Source organism: Actinia tenebrosa, unplaced genomic scaffold (assembly GCF_029948245.1).
Source record: "Actinia tenebrosa isolate PJP-AT-01 unplaced genomic scaffold, QUT_ActTen_1.0 PGA_scaffold13__45_contigs__length_12533684, whole genome shotgun sequence".
Taxonomy (NCBI): domain Eukaryota; kingdom Metazoa; phylum Cnidaria; class Anthozoa; order Actiniaria; family Actiniidae; genus Actinia; species Actinia tenebrosa.
Window position 1 is genome coordinate 9,210,454 of NW_028292573.1, and position 14,624 is coordinate 9,225,077.

At 37.4% G+C, this 14,624-nt stretch overlaps 2 protein-coding genes across 2 annotated transcripts; both read right to left on the minus strand.

The window, feature by feature from the left end:
* Positions 1-18: 18 nt before the first annotated feature.
* Positions 19-5,753, minus strand: LOC116302163 (uncharacterized). The gene is made up of 3 exons (XM_031711384.2): positions 4,889-5,753; positions 2,230-2,338; positions 19-994 (listed from the first exon to the last, which is right to left on the minus strand). Exons 1-3 carry the CDS (start codon positions 4,976-4,978, stop codon positions 198-200), a joined length of 996 nt encoding a protein of 331 aa, XP_031567244.1. The 5' UTR covers positions 4,979-5,753; the 3' UTR covers positions 19-197.
* A 2,404-nt stretch (positions 5,754-8,157) lies between these two features.
* Positions 8,158-14,092, minus strand: LOC116307176 (uncharacterized). The gene is made up of 5 exons (XM_031717326.2): positions 13,787-14,092; positions 13,339-13,562; positions 12,109-12,357; positions 11,259-11,564; positions 8,158-8,821 (listed from the first exon to the last, which is right to left on the minus strand). Exons 1-4 carry the CDS (start codon positions 13,888-13,890, stop codon positions 11,287-11,289), a joined length of 855 nt encoding a protein of 284 aa, XP_031573186.2. The 5' UTR covers positions 13,891-14,092; the 3' UTR covers positions 8,158-8,821; positions 11,259-11,286.
* Between the last annotated feature and the right edge of the window lie 532 nt (positions 14,093-14,624).

Consider the following 14,624-nt stretch of genomic DNA (forward strand, 5'->3'; position numbering starts at 1 on the left):
TCAATAAGATTTTCCACATTTATACTGACATAAACTTTATTGCACAGGAAATAAAAAAGTTGCTAAAGATCTTGTAAATCTATACTGTACAACTGTTAGACAAAGAAGAGCAGGTTCAGAAAAACTGGTATCTATCTTAAGGTTTACTATTAGATACTACTGATCATCTATATGGATGAGATTCTGAGGGAGTGTCATTATTGTGCAGAAATGGTACCAGTTACCACAGCAGATATTTGACAACAAATTGCCCTGGTCCAGTCGAGTGGTTTGCCTGAGTTACAGCTGAGATAACAGGAACACTGAGTGAAATTATTTTGCATTGCCCATGAGCCACAGTTCTTCCCACAAGCACAACCAATAACTTTGTAGCCAGGAGGGCAGTTGGCATTGTTTCCATCGGTCTGTACTTGGATGCACTTTAGTGTAGGAACTGGACCAGGAGGACCATCTCTACCAGGTACACCAGGAGTACCATCTTTCCCTGGTACACCAGGAGATCCCTTAGGACCTGATGCACCTTTTCTTCCTGGGTAACCAGTGTCTCCCTTATGACCAGGAAGACCTTTTTGTCCCTTGTCACCAGGATTACCATCATCTCCCTTTTCTCCAGGATTTCCCGGCCATCCCGGATATCCCTTGATACCGCGTACACCAGGATTGCCTTTAGGACCAACAGCACCATATTGACCGTGTGCACCAGGCAAACCAATTTCCCCCGGTTCACCAGGTTCACCAGGAGGACCAGGATACGTCTTTAAACCCGAACCAGGAAGTCCCTTAGGACCAGTGGCACCTTTTTTACCGGGTATACCAGGTTCACCACGAAACCCTGACAAACCAGGGTCTCCATCCATACCAAGGTAAACATCCATTCCTTTTACACCAGGAGGTCCCATTAGACCAGGTTCACCTTTTGGTCCCTCACGACCTTCCTGTCCCTTAGGACCAGGATCACCTTTAACTCCTTTTGGACCGTGTAGACCCGGTAACCCTGTGAATCATCAATATATTCCATATGTTATGTTTCTTTTTCTACCCTGCGCGCGCATATGTTTTTTTTGGGAGAATGGGGGTGGGGGGGAGGGGGTTAATTCTTTCTGATCAGTTTTAACGTTTCATTTATAGAAAGAATATGAAAATTATTTGAAAATTATTAGTTGCCTATATTTAAATTTTGGATATGACTTTTTCAGGTGATCTAAGCACGCACTTCCGGTTACTATTAACCATCAGAAGCATTTTTGTTCCATCGCCAAAAGTCCCATGATATCTCCAAAATCGAGGAGTCGTATTTCAAGTTCACCTTACATACATACGTCCTGAAATATAGCTTTACATTGAAAAATTCTATGTTTCATGTACCAGAAGAGCTCCCTTTTGTCCTATCAGTAGTTAAAATTAATAAAAGCAAAACATAAAGGCAATTGAAGTAAGCGAAATCACCGTTTTCTTAATTAATCACCAGCCGCCATTTTGATTACCGTGAGATATTATGAAATAGGAGACTGGGTATTAGGAACTCTTCGATTTGACAAACAATCGGCCTTTGCGCGCTTCGAGCCGAGATCACCTGATTCCTACACCGTTGAAAATACAACCAATTTAGATTGAGAAAAATCGCTTCGTATATTCGTCGGTAAAACACTGTTCCTTCCCATCAGGCCTTTCAGCCTAGGTCGCCTATAGGTGTATTTTCAATCGGCCATGAAATACCCAACGAGGCACTTGTAAATTTTGTTACATATGTATACAGAGCCATATGCAAAAACTTTGACCCTCTTGTTCATACATACAAGTATATAAAGAGCATATTAGAAATCATGGGATATCCTCCCTGATATTGTTTTCGAGATGTCCATCACTAGGGCTTTCTGAAAAAGAAGAAGAAGAAGAAGAAGAAGAAGAAGAAGAAAAAACGGCAAAGATATCCCATAATCTTTGATATACTTTTGATATACTTTATAGATACAATCCGTACGGCCCTGCTCGAATCCTGCGACCGTATTGACATAATTTGCAACTTTTAAAATATCTCTTTATTTAGGGTCATATGATAAAATGCTTATTGACTGAGTAAAGTCGGGTCGTACGGGAAAATATTTGGCTCTCTGCTGAGCCTCGTGTTTTTAAGCTTGCTTCTCTCGTGCTCTACAGCTCCCAGGGTGTTTATATCATAGTACAGAGACATGGCCGCGCGTTTGTCACACATAACTAGCCATTACTTACCTGCGTCACCTTTAGCGCCTTTAAAGCCCTTCTCGCCTTTCGGTCCTCGAAGACCTACAGGAGGACACGTAGGAAGCCTAGGAAGCCTAGGACGCCTAGTGGACGGACGCTGTTGACGGATAACATTAAAAAGAACTTAGATTGCTTAATTACACTAGAACGGTGCAAAATTACCCTGGGTTCAAGAGGGATACTTTTTCGCGCAAAATAGATCACATATCTAGTAAAAGGAAAGTGAAATATAATGTTTTTACATTAAATTAAATGCTTTTATATTAAGAGAGAATTCTTTTCGTATTCAAGCAGTGAGCGCCAAAAACTATTTTCTTGAAGAAAGGCTGTTGTACAAGGCTAACATCGTGTTATTCAGAAAGTTTAACTTGTTTGGAAGTGGAGATGACCGATGAAAGTGGAATCAAAGTGTTAACCCAAAGCAAATATTTTTATTCGAAAATGAGTTTGGCGCTTTTTGCCATTATTGCTCATTATTGAAAAAAATTTCCTCTAATATTAAACGATGAAATATTAGTTTGTCTCTATCATTGAATTATCATATGTGCAGATATGACTTGATATTTTATCTGCATTTCATGAGTAAGTAACGGGCAAGATAGCTTATAGGCCGGACAAGGCATAGCAAAACATTTCACTCAGAGTAAAGGTATTTAACCCGTAACGAAAAAAACACTACTATTCCAGGTGTAATAGTCAAATAGACACAAAAGAAAACTATGGAATTAGGGACTATTAATGTGTATTAGTCAACGACGGAGGACAAAGTAGCGTCCGAACCGTCAGTAAGTTTTTTCATCTTTTCACGGTGTATAATTTACCCTTTCATCACTACTGCAACATCTATTGCATGTATGGGTTTAGTGAATTCACTCTAACCCGTGAAATATTCAGTAGACTTAATTGAAGGTAATTCCATTGTTTTATTAAATTGCGTCTGGTAGTGATTACTACGCTACACTTGAACATGTAAATCAATCTAACAAACAAAAGTAGTGAGATAATTGAAATTAAGCATTTTGGGATGACAATCATAGTATTTTAAGGCCTATGCATATGATGCAATAACTTTCATCAGAGCATAAAGATCTGGAGCTGACCTATATATCGTTCATCACTCTAGTTTACTTGCCAAGATAAATTATGCCCTCATTCTTAAACCCGGAAGTGATAACCCAGTTCAATATAGGTCACCCATATCCCTGATTTGTCCTACACCGGCTTTCGTGAAAACAATATGAAAACACTTCCGGCATCTCATTTTAATGAGTAAAAACAAGCATAAAAAGAGCACATCAATACACTAGACTAGCTTGCAGAAAAACATGTTTTTCGCACAAAGCAAATATTCCAGACTGCACTTGGCAAGGAAATGGGATTAGTATCGATTACCGAATCTGCTCTCATTTGAGTCAATACGAAGTTCCTCATGATAGACCGATCGTCAAGTTTACGTAGCACTTGAATAAACTAAAAAACCTGTTGTCCCTCCATCCTGTCGCCAAACTATTGGAATTTAAAAGATGACTTGGGGATATTGGAAAATCATATAACTATGAGAAAAACTTTCAAACCCATGAATAAAAGTACGAATTAGGCTTTACTCATATTTTTACAATAATTTCTCGCGCGCTGATTGGTTATTTTTTTAATCATCAATAAGAGAACAGACAGATGAAGATGACGTCAAAGAGCGCACGCTCTTTCAATTGGTTGTTTTGATCGCTAAAAATGAGAAGTTTTTATGGTTTTTGTTATTGTAAAAAAAACAAATAGACATCAGTTTTCTATGTGTCTGTCCTCTTATTGACTACAAAAAATAAATATAAAATAGAATAAATAAATAAATAAATAAATACAATGATCTTTATTTAAGTGTCTAGTCGTTCTAGCGTTTCGCACTAATTGGGGACACTTTTCGCTCACACGCACTACCACTACATTCAGTGTTCTATGCACACGACGCTCAACTCACATGTTGATTTTTATCGGCTACGCCTAGTGGATCCACACTACTTTGACAATGTGATGACGCAATTTATCGTCAATAAGAGGACAGACACATAAAAAACTGATGCCTATTTGTTAAATGATGGCGAGTATTAAAGGGATCGGACCACAACAGCAACAGCAGCGAGAGACGGCGCATTAACGGCTAGACATTATTGATTGACAGAAACATCATAGGCTCCTATAAACACATAACATTACTACAGTACTGTATTTTTCATGCGCAACTTGTTTGTTCGTATGATGTAGTTAGTTAGCTTTAAAAGTTGAAAATTGACTAATTTACAGACGTTTGTATGTCTGGGGTATACGCTAAATGATAGATGTGAAATGAATAACCGTGAAAAAAAAAAAAAAAAAAAAAAAAAAAAGACATCTGATCCAACAATCCGCCCTTCTCCCCCTCCCCCTCTCCCCAGCGAAGCTCACATAGATAAAAAGCGGTTCCTTAGTATGAGCTTAGCAATACATATACTTCAAAAGTCCACGAATCTTCAATAAAACACAAGAATATTCTACACAATATAGAAATAGGCTAAGGTTTAGCATTCAATCTCCATCCCTTAGTGTGAAAACTGAGGAACAACAAGCTAGGTTCGTATACTAAATACAACTGAGTGATCAACTTTCTGCTTACCGTATATTTCCGCTGAAAAAGGAATGCACGACATATCGTTGGGATCAACACAAACGCTAACACAAGAACCTTGACTCTGACTAACATCATGCAACTACACCAAAAATGGATATGTTCTTGATACCAGGTCTCGGTTTGAATGGGTGATCTTAAAGGACGTTTTGCATTTTATTCCTGTCGAGATCGTAACCAGAGCGAGATATTCTCTGGCGGATTAATGAGGTCAAAAGGTAATCTTCATTTCAATAACACGTATTCCGCCAAAGTCTTAGGCAGAGCAGAAATTATTTGATTCCAGTAGCCAGCTCGATATTCTGCGTGGGGTAACGAAATCTGCTGATGAGATCATTGAAATGATTCCGGCATCAATATTGGCAGAGCAGAAATGAAACCCAATACTTTAGTTTCGAGTTGTCTGTTGCTCAGGGTTAGCCTCGATTTTGTGCGGAAAATTCATGTTTCAGTGAAGGTCCGTGGAATTTCATAGTGTTTGTATTGTAGAAGTTGTGCATTCTTTACTTTACTGTTGGTGTTTGTGGATTTTCAAAGACACTAATATGAGGCTAAGCTTGAGTTAATTTTATTTTGTACTCAAGGAACACAGCAGTACTTTGGGACTCGAAAATGCTTCGAAGTGGTTTCCCTTTGTGCGTGATGGGTATTCATGGTCGGGTTAAACTGTGCAATTGATTGACATGTAGAAACATTGTATATATTGAATCTGCCCAAGGGCACTAGGACACCGAATGTGGTTGGATTTCTATAAGTTTTTTTTCCTTTCGATTATTTGAATTAAATTAACGTTATACTTGTTTACTTATCTTGTGTCCGTGTTCCTTCGTTCGCTGTTGTAATGCAGACGTTTTCATCCCAAAGGTCAAACGGTTTGAATAGCCTATGAGCGTTACTTCTTTAACGGCCGTTCCCAATCTCGTACCCAGAGTCCTTATTTCTTACTGCGCGTGCTCGACGAAATAATTGGGCTCTGGAAAACTCCAATATTTCCTGTGCTGTGATTGATTCTCGAGAACAAAGGAAGATACCGGAAGTAAAAATTACAGTACTAGGGAAAATAAACACGATGGCGTCTCGAATTAAGTACACCAAAAAAGCCTGTAGGGCCGGATTTTTCAAAGTTTTGCCGGTTTTGTAATGGAAATTGTATTGATGTCCATCCAATAGATATTTTCGGAGTTAATTAAACTGAAAACCATCTTCAAAACCTAATTTTCCAAGCGCAAATTCACATGCTCGTTGAACATCGTCCGCCATTTTGAATTTACCTAGTCTGTCATAATGCGCATGTGCGAGAAACCCAGAATCTGGGTCTTCCGGTTTGGAGTTTAATTTTCCAGAGCCCAATTATTTCGTCGAGCATGCGCAGTAAGAAATAAGGGCTCTGTGTACGAGATTCGTACTTGACTCTGTTTGTACCAACACCAACGCGACCGCGCGATGCTCCTCACGTCAGTAATATTCAATCGTCCAGAGTTAATATGGTTAATCAAATATATGGAACTTGAGGTGGCTGCCCTATAAAACCGGCTACTGTGGAATTCTATTCGGTGCCATATTCTATTCTATTGTTGGTGTCATCTAAAAACATAAATTCAGGGAATCTTCAACGTTAATTTTGTGTGTGTGTGTGTGAAATGTTTAATTGTCAAATCTTTCAGTCCTTTGGACAAAAGAAAAAAAAAAGCTTTTTGTGATAAATCTACCCGCTTTTAAAAAGATTTGATGTCCACTTTACTAGATCACGAGCAAAGATTGTATTGGAACTGCTATTTACTCAAACTTCAGTCAACCACGTTTTAGTAAGTCATCCGCTAAATATTCACATAAACTTTGGTAACCAAAAAATATTGAGAATTTGCGCTAAAATAAGATGAATAGACAGAAAGACAATGCGCTTGAGTAACCTATGAACCACTCACTTGGGTTTGACAAGAGAGCATAATCAGTTTACTTGGCAAAAAGACAAGGGTGATGAAAGTCAATTATGTATCATTTACCGTTAGAACAGGTAAAGGGCTCAGATGTTCTTATGCTCTAAGGAAAGGTATATCTCTTGTCGCAGGGTCGTGACGAGGGATGTGGGATCAGGGGGGGGTTAATTGTAAAATTTGTAAAAATATATAGGATCTTTTATACCACAGCTCGGCAGTAGCCTGTGCTCACTCTCACCAAAAAAATTCGGAGACTTGGGAAGCCATTCAAGTAGGCAAGAATCGGTTAAACTATGATAAAGTAATAAAAAGATATAACTAGCTAAAAACTAGTGTGAGCTGCGTCGGTGTTTCTAATGAAACAGTAATGATGAAAAGGTAAATTATACACCGTGAAAAGATGAAAAAACTTACTGACGTTTCGGACGCTAGTCCTTCGTCGGAGGACTAGCGTCCGAAACGTCAGTAAGTTTTTTCATCTTTTCACGGTGTATAATTTACCTTTTCATCATTACTATGATAAAGTAAGTTTAATAGATATTTTATAATTTTTCAACTCCAAAAACAGAATGAAAAAAAATAATAAATAAAAGCAAAAGCTTGAGTAGGTACAGCTTTAAGGTCACCCATCCAGGTATTAACCCACCTTAGACGGGCTTGACTCAGTACATATTGAAAACCTAAGTTTTTACCAGTGGGTCACGGTTCCATGAAATTTACACAACAATAGCGGTGAAAAGAATGCACCGGATAGACTAGATTTTTTTAACATTACATTTTCAACCGATTCCGTGCGTGGCAGAGATGCAAGGGATTAGCCGATATGGTCTGGGGGCCGGCTGGTCTCTCCCCTGATGCTTCGGCTAGAACATTTTCTTGCGTAATTCGTACACCCAAGGGCAGAAGGATTTAATTGCCGTCAGGTCCGAAGTCCATACGACGCCCCAGCTCTGCGGATGTCTCGGGGGTATGGCACAGTGGAATCGATTTTTTAAAACCTTTTTGACTTTGGTTCAAATCCCACCGTAAATAAATTTGGTTTTTTGCCAGCGCTGTGTTAGGATAACATAGCAGGTTCGTGACGAGGGATTTTTTTCGATTGATCCCAAGCTTATACGCCTTTGCATCGAAGCGAGACGAACGGTGAACTTCCAATGATAGAGGCATGCTAATAATTGTCGAAGGTGTTACTAAAAGGTCCCTAACTTTGCATGCTCACCGTTCGTCTCGCTTCTATGCAAAGGCACGGCTACCTTTCAAGATGGCGCAGGGAACCGTGAAGGGGACTATTCCAATTGATATTCATCAAATCATCAAAACTTTTCAAGGTCAATTTGAAATTTATTTTGATTTCAACACAGATTTAAGAAATAACTCTAACTCTAATTTCATGATTTTTTTGTGTGTTAGTGTGCTTTTTTCTTTTTCTTCATACTTTCATTAAAAATAATCTTGTCCACTAGCACTTGTAAATTTACTATTTGATGTGGCTGTCGACTCGAGAGTTTTTACCATTTCGACAGCCACGCACGACCAATCATGAATTGCTATTATTTCATTGTTTTTTTAAAATTCAATTTTATATTTGTATTTCTTTCCTATATATTTGAATATTGTAAACAAGTGTGTGAATAAATAAATTTTAAAATCTAAAGTCTAAAGTGGTATAAAGGGGGAGTCTAGCTTTCCAGCGAAGGGTGGCGCACCTGGTGTACTGGTGCTATGGGACCTACAGGTGTACCAGAGAAAGATTTACTATTTCGACACTAAAGTACATCCAAGAACAGACCAATGGAACAATGCCACCTGCCCTGTTGGCTATAAAGCTATTGGTTGTGCTTGTGGGATGAACTCTGGTTCATGGGTCTTACAAAATGATTTCACTCAGTGTTTCTGCTGTAGCTCAGCAGTAGCTCAGGCAAACCACTCGACTGGACCAGGGCAGTTTGTTGTCAAATATCTGCTGTGGTAACTGGTACAATTCCTGCACAATAACAATGATACTAACTCAAAATGTGATCTCATCTATATAGATGGTTATACTTGTAGTTCAGTTGTGAAGGTTGAGATGGGCATGAAAAAAGCTTATTTATAACCTGTAGGACGTTGGGTCTGGGTTTTGGAGCGAGAGAGGAAAACTAAGGCAACAAGTGAACCCAACCAAAACCATGATTTTCCCTCCAAAAACCGCGCGTTTACCCGTCAAACTCAAAGACGCAGGCTGCTATGCCACTGGCTCTAACACTTTGATCCTTAATAAGAATAATATATATATTGCCTTGTCTTATAGGGCTTACTTCTAATGAACAATCACAATAATAATTAATAAAAGATAAGTTCTCCTTAAAAATTGTATCACGATATTCAGAATAACTTCAAAATAGAGTGCATATATAGAGGGAATACAATACACTCAACAAAATTACTCGATTCAGATTGAACAAGAGGAGTACAATTAAATCCCAAATTGTACTCTGTAGAGTCCCAATTAAATTCCTCTATTTTGTTGAGCGTATTATAAACAAAAAATTGCACAATGTTCTCGTACAATTCGGAATTTACTTCTGTACGTACGTCCGTGTACACAACACAGGAGTCTCGCTTGATATTTCAAAACATTGCTTTGGAACAAATTACAGACCAACAACATATATTAAAAAAAACTTCCATGTAGTCAAAGATGGACCAAGAAATATTCTTCAATAATTCAGATTTGTGTTTTTTAGCAAGCAATCGCATATTTTTACTTTCTATGACAAGCATTTTCTTTCGACGAATTGACAAAAAAAGACTTTCTTTCAAAACTTTTAATATTTCTATAAATAAGCTTAAATTATTTTAATGCTGAATGAAATATAAGGAGGAGAGCATATTACAACGAATATTCGCCCTTTATTTAGCTCTATAAATCTTCGAGAATTCGGTTTTTTTAAATCAACTGATCGCATCGTATGTTTTTCCGGCGTTCAAGACAAAGGAGCTTCACCTCCTATCGTGCGGTCCTATCGACAAACTTTCAGCTAGTATGTTATACAAATGAGCTTAAATTTGTGATGTTGAGAGATAAGCTTAGTGTTATTGTATAAAGAGCGGTACCTTGTCTTTCATAAGCTAAAAAATATTCAAAAACATTTAAAAATGCCAATTTGCTGACAAAAAAAAAAAAATTGTTATTTTGTATTTTGCATTGCATCTCGCATTTTTTAAATTATTTTTAACTGACACATTTGGTTCTCACGTTCAGGGCCTTCATTTGACTAGTTTATTTAGTTAATGATCTCCAGATAGATACCAGGAATTCAAAGCGTAAAAATGTCGACCATGGAAGACTTTGTCGAAGAATTTTTCAAGAACAAAACTAGCCCCTGGGGTGGCTTGTCGTGGGTTGTATACATGTGACAAGTACTCAGCACCATTAAGGCATGGCTCTTTTGAGGAAGTGATGGGAAATCAGTTATTTATTCATATCTTTGACAATTTACTATGAATCTTTCCCAAATTTGGCTCGTAGTAGTAATTCTTCAAGGCAAGCAATTACCGCATATCTGTTACCATGGAAACCAGGTCACGTGACCACAAGGCGGCCATCTTGGATTTTTTAAACAAATCGTTTGTAGTCGTATTGAAACTACTTCAAAAGTCCTGAAAATCCATATTCCTTTTGATATTTGCAATACCTATATGGATCTAATTGGATATCTTGGAAATTATATTAAGTTTAAATTTTTAGAATATTTTTAATTTTTTGGAAAAAATAGAAAATATTCTAAAAATTAAACTTAAAATAATTTCCAAGATATCCAATTAGATCCATATAGGCATTGTAAATATGAATAGTAATCTGCATTTTCATGACTTTTAAAGATGTTTCGGTACGTTTACAAACGGCTTGTTTAAAAATCCAAGATGGCGATCTGGTTGTCACGTGACTTAGTTTCCATGGTAACCAAGGCTCTAAGGTTCCTTCTTTTCACAAAAGACATTAACTTGCCAAGTTTGGGGAAGAATCGTAGAAAACTGGCTATGATATAGCTAAACGGTTTTTCATTTGAGAGCCATGCCTTAATGATGCTGAGTAGTAAGGTCGAAACAATCATTCGAAAAAAGATTCGCCTAAAAAGCTCGTCCAATTTTGAAAAATTTCAAAACATCACTCTTTCTTATAAATTCCGAGTTGTACTCGAGATGTACGTGCGATTTCCTATACAAATTGTACAAATTCATAGTGCAAAGTTTTGAAAAAAGAAATATTTTCATTTGTAGTTGCGTAAAAATCCAGAAAAATCAAATCACTCGATTCAACTTGTTTTCTCAGCGAACTTGACTCCGGTTTACTGATCGTACGATAATAATTTGTGCACTTTCTTTCAAAGTTTTTCACAAATATATGGTATGCACTCTGAGATGTCGATGTTATTTACCTGGTTCATCACAAGAAATGTGGCATCTTTAGTTATATCGAAAATCCCCCTCAGATTTTTCAAAATGTACAACATATGAAGGTAAAATATGACGTTCGTTGAAGATAATGAGTTGATGCATCGCTGGTGAAAGATGAGAGTCAAAACCGTCTTTCAAGGCTTCTCCATCAATGCGTTCCTCACAGTGAAACGCTTTTCCTACCAGAACCTGACACAGCAGTAGTTTAGATGAGACTCCACCTCTTTTCATGTATTCCCTTGCATAGGAAGGGTATTCACTGAGGTATATACCACGACCATACCATCCTGAGAGGTAAAAACAAGTACTGAGCACGCACACAGCGTAATACCAATAGCAATAATAACTTCGCCTTTTCATACTTCTGGGGACTCAGCTTCGATTCCTGGACTCTGAAACACACAGTTTCCGAATTTCGATTTCCGAATTTCGATTTCCGAATTTCAAATTCGATTTTAATTTCGATTTATAAAATAATTGGGATACTACACGCGCTATGATTGGTCGAAAATCATGTTTGATGAGAGTATCAAAACACGCTACCGTCAATTTTAATCTATCGCGCGCGCTCATTGGTCAGTTTGAATAAGACTGCACGTAGGGAGAATTTTCTTAGACTTTGCATTTTTTAAATCTTTTCGCGCGTTTGTTATTTTATAGACAAATCAAAAACAGTTTTCCGTATTTGATACTCTGATCAAAACACGCGGGATGTTGAGAGAACACGAGAGGAGCGTAGGAAACCACGACGCGTAGCGGAATACTGTTTTTGATCTGTTAATTCATTTTAAATAATCGTTCGTTTTTCCTTATTCATAGTAATCAACTCACCACTATCGTTTGCTTGTTTATAGCCAGGATTACCTGGCATTCGAAACCCTGTCTTAACAATAGACAATATACTTTCTTCACTCGTCCCATGGAAGGCAAGAACAGGTTGACAATTCTCTTCGCCTCGTGTAGATCTAAGCTTTTCTTGTTCCTCACGAAACCTTTTCTCAAGAAAAGGGTTAACGATATATTCCACCTTAGTTACGCGGTAGTTCTTGTTGTCATCCTCTAGACGAAAAAACTGAGATTCTATGAAAAAATTTGAGTAAGTTAGTGGAAAATATGAACGAAGTGTCTAGATACCCAGCACCCGGCAACCAATTTCAAAATACTAGATACCCGGGAGTTTTTGATTTTTGAAAAAAATCGTGAACTAAACACATCTTTGCCCATTGAAAGTATTCTTACTTTATTTGGAATAGTCAAGCGCTTTTGCTAGCGGGTATCTAGTATTTTGAAATTGGTTCCCGGGAGCTAGAAAGTTTTCTAAGTGTCTTCGAATTGACTTTCGTATTCTATGCTGAGAAAACAGCAAAAGGGAAAATACAGATCTTTTATCGTTAGCAGAAGCGCTTGACTATTCCAAATAAAGTAAGAATACTTTCAATGGGCAAAGATGTGTTTAGTTCACGATTTTTTTCAAAAATCAAAAACTCCCGGATATCTAGTATTTTAAAATTGGTTCCCGGGTGCCGGGTATCTAGACGCTGACAAACACGAACAAGGTTCAGTTTCTCTTCATGAAATTTAAAACCGTAACAAGCTGACTGTACTTAGATCAGCCCAGATATCATTTCAGGGTTCGATCTGTGAGATAGCCATGCCCTGACTTAGATCAGCCCAGAGGTTGTTTCAGGATTGAATTTGTGGGTTAGCCGTGCCCAGACTTTGATCATTGAGCTAGCCAGAGGTTGTTTAATTTTAGGAGTTAAAGAAACGCTTTGGCGCATGCGTACATTTCAGCAAGTTTTCCTAGAATTCAGCCGCGGTTACGTACTTCCGAAATCTAATCATCAGACCATACAAAATATGTAAAATTCTTATATTCTTTGCCCTAGTCACGGGTACATAATTTTATTTTTATTACTACCAAATATGTGTTTAAAGAACCTACTGAAACTCCTTTGGAGCTATGGAGCTAAATTCAGTGGTTAAAGATTTAGTCCTTATTTTGACCAGATTCTATTGATTTATAGGGAAGTCGGTAAATATCAGTGCTTTGATACGAACCTGCTAAACGAAAATGCATTTGAGCGTAACTATTAGGTTTATGATTCCTCTCTGGGTGAAGAGTAAAGCGAGTGAACTCGTCTTCTTCTTCTCCTTCCATTTCAGGCAATCCTGGGAACTTGGTATCCTTTAATTGTCTTTGTAGTTTGTAGTTCGCTTTTAACATGGTTTTCAAAAACATTTTGCGCTCATCTTCTGAGAGACGAGAATAGAGTTCAAGTAATCTGAGAAAGAGATAGAAAAAACAATCTTTTATTAGTGCAATTTGTTTTTTCCCCATCAGAATCTTGCACATGAAGCTTAATTAACAAGCGCTGTAGCTTTGGTCACTCTTTGAAATAATATTTTTTAATATAAAATTCCTCGATAAAATTCCGATAATTCGTTTCTTCGATATGTTTTGACGTGCAGAAGTATAATAGCAGTGTACGAAAACCCAAGTACTCACCTCCGACATTCAAGGTGCTCAGTGTCATGATTGGTTGGTAAGCCTTCGTCTATCTTCTCCTCTTCTTGTACTATTATTCTCGTTTCTTCACCACATTGTTCCATGATATATGTTTTATTTTTTTTAAACGATTCACTGATTCAAGAAACCTTTAATGACTAAACGATTCAATAAAAATTATCAACCTGGTTATAACGTTCCTTGCCTGCCCGTAATTTTTGGTTTTGTTCACGAAGTATATGCTGCATTATTAAGCGTTATAAGTAAACGAAAAAATTTTTTAATAGAAAATTGCATAATCAGACAAAAATGACATTACGACCAATTTCCACGAATTTTAAAGATATTTTTAAACTGCTTTGAATTAATATTGTTTAGGCCTGACATTTGACGTCATCGAAACGATGTTTCGCTCGGACTTATCGCCAAGTATTTAGTGGCCTTTGGCTAATATGTTAGGGTATAGAGTTCTTTCGCGTGTCACATCTTAAAGTGTAGTTTGTGGTACAGAATCAGAGAAATATATACAGGTTTTACGAATGGAAAAATGGAAGTTTATAATTCAATTTATAGTGTGACCTTCCCTTGATCGATTACCGAATACAATAATGCTAAAATAATGTAGTCAAAACATGTTAAATCAGTAGCACCTGTTGTGGGGGAAAACCCTAGTCTGAAGGGGAATGTTTGTTTGTTCCTTCATGACATCTACCTGCTTATGTTATGATATGGGGTTTGCCCAAAACAAGGAAATGGGATCTATTTCGGAATAAAGACAGGGATCGTCACAACGCGTGCCCAACATATTTACTAAAACTCACTATTTGAGATCTTCAAT

Excerpts from the sequence above, each read along its gene's own strand:
- LOC116307176 (XM_031717326.2), bottom strand. The coding sequence starts at position 13,890 with ATGGAACAATGTGGTGAAGAAACGAGAATAATAGTACAAGAAGAGGAG. Across the intron at positions 12,358-13,338 it reads AATGCATTTTCGTTTAGCAG|AATCTCAGTTTTTTCGTCTA; the intron begins GTTCGTATCAAA and ends ATTTTTTCATAG. Across the intron at positions 11,565-12,108 it reads TAAACAAGCAAACGATAGTG|GATGGTATGGTCGTGGTATA; the intron begins GTGAGTTGATTA and ends TTTACCTCTCAG.
- LOC116302163 (XM_031711384.2), bottom strand. The coding sequence starts at position 4,978 with ATGATGTTAGTCAGAGTCAAGGTTCTTGTGTTAGCGTTTGTGTTGATC. Across the intron at positions 2,339-4,888 it reads TTTTTCAGCGGAAATATACG|CGTCCGTCCACTAGGCGTCC; the intron begins GTAAGCAGAAAG and ends ATCCGTCAACAG. Across the intron at positions 995-2,229 it reads AGGCGCTAAAGGTGACGCAG|GGTTACCGGGTCTACACGGT; the intron begins GTAAGTAATGGC and ends GATGATTCACAG.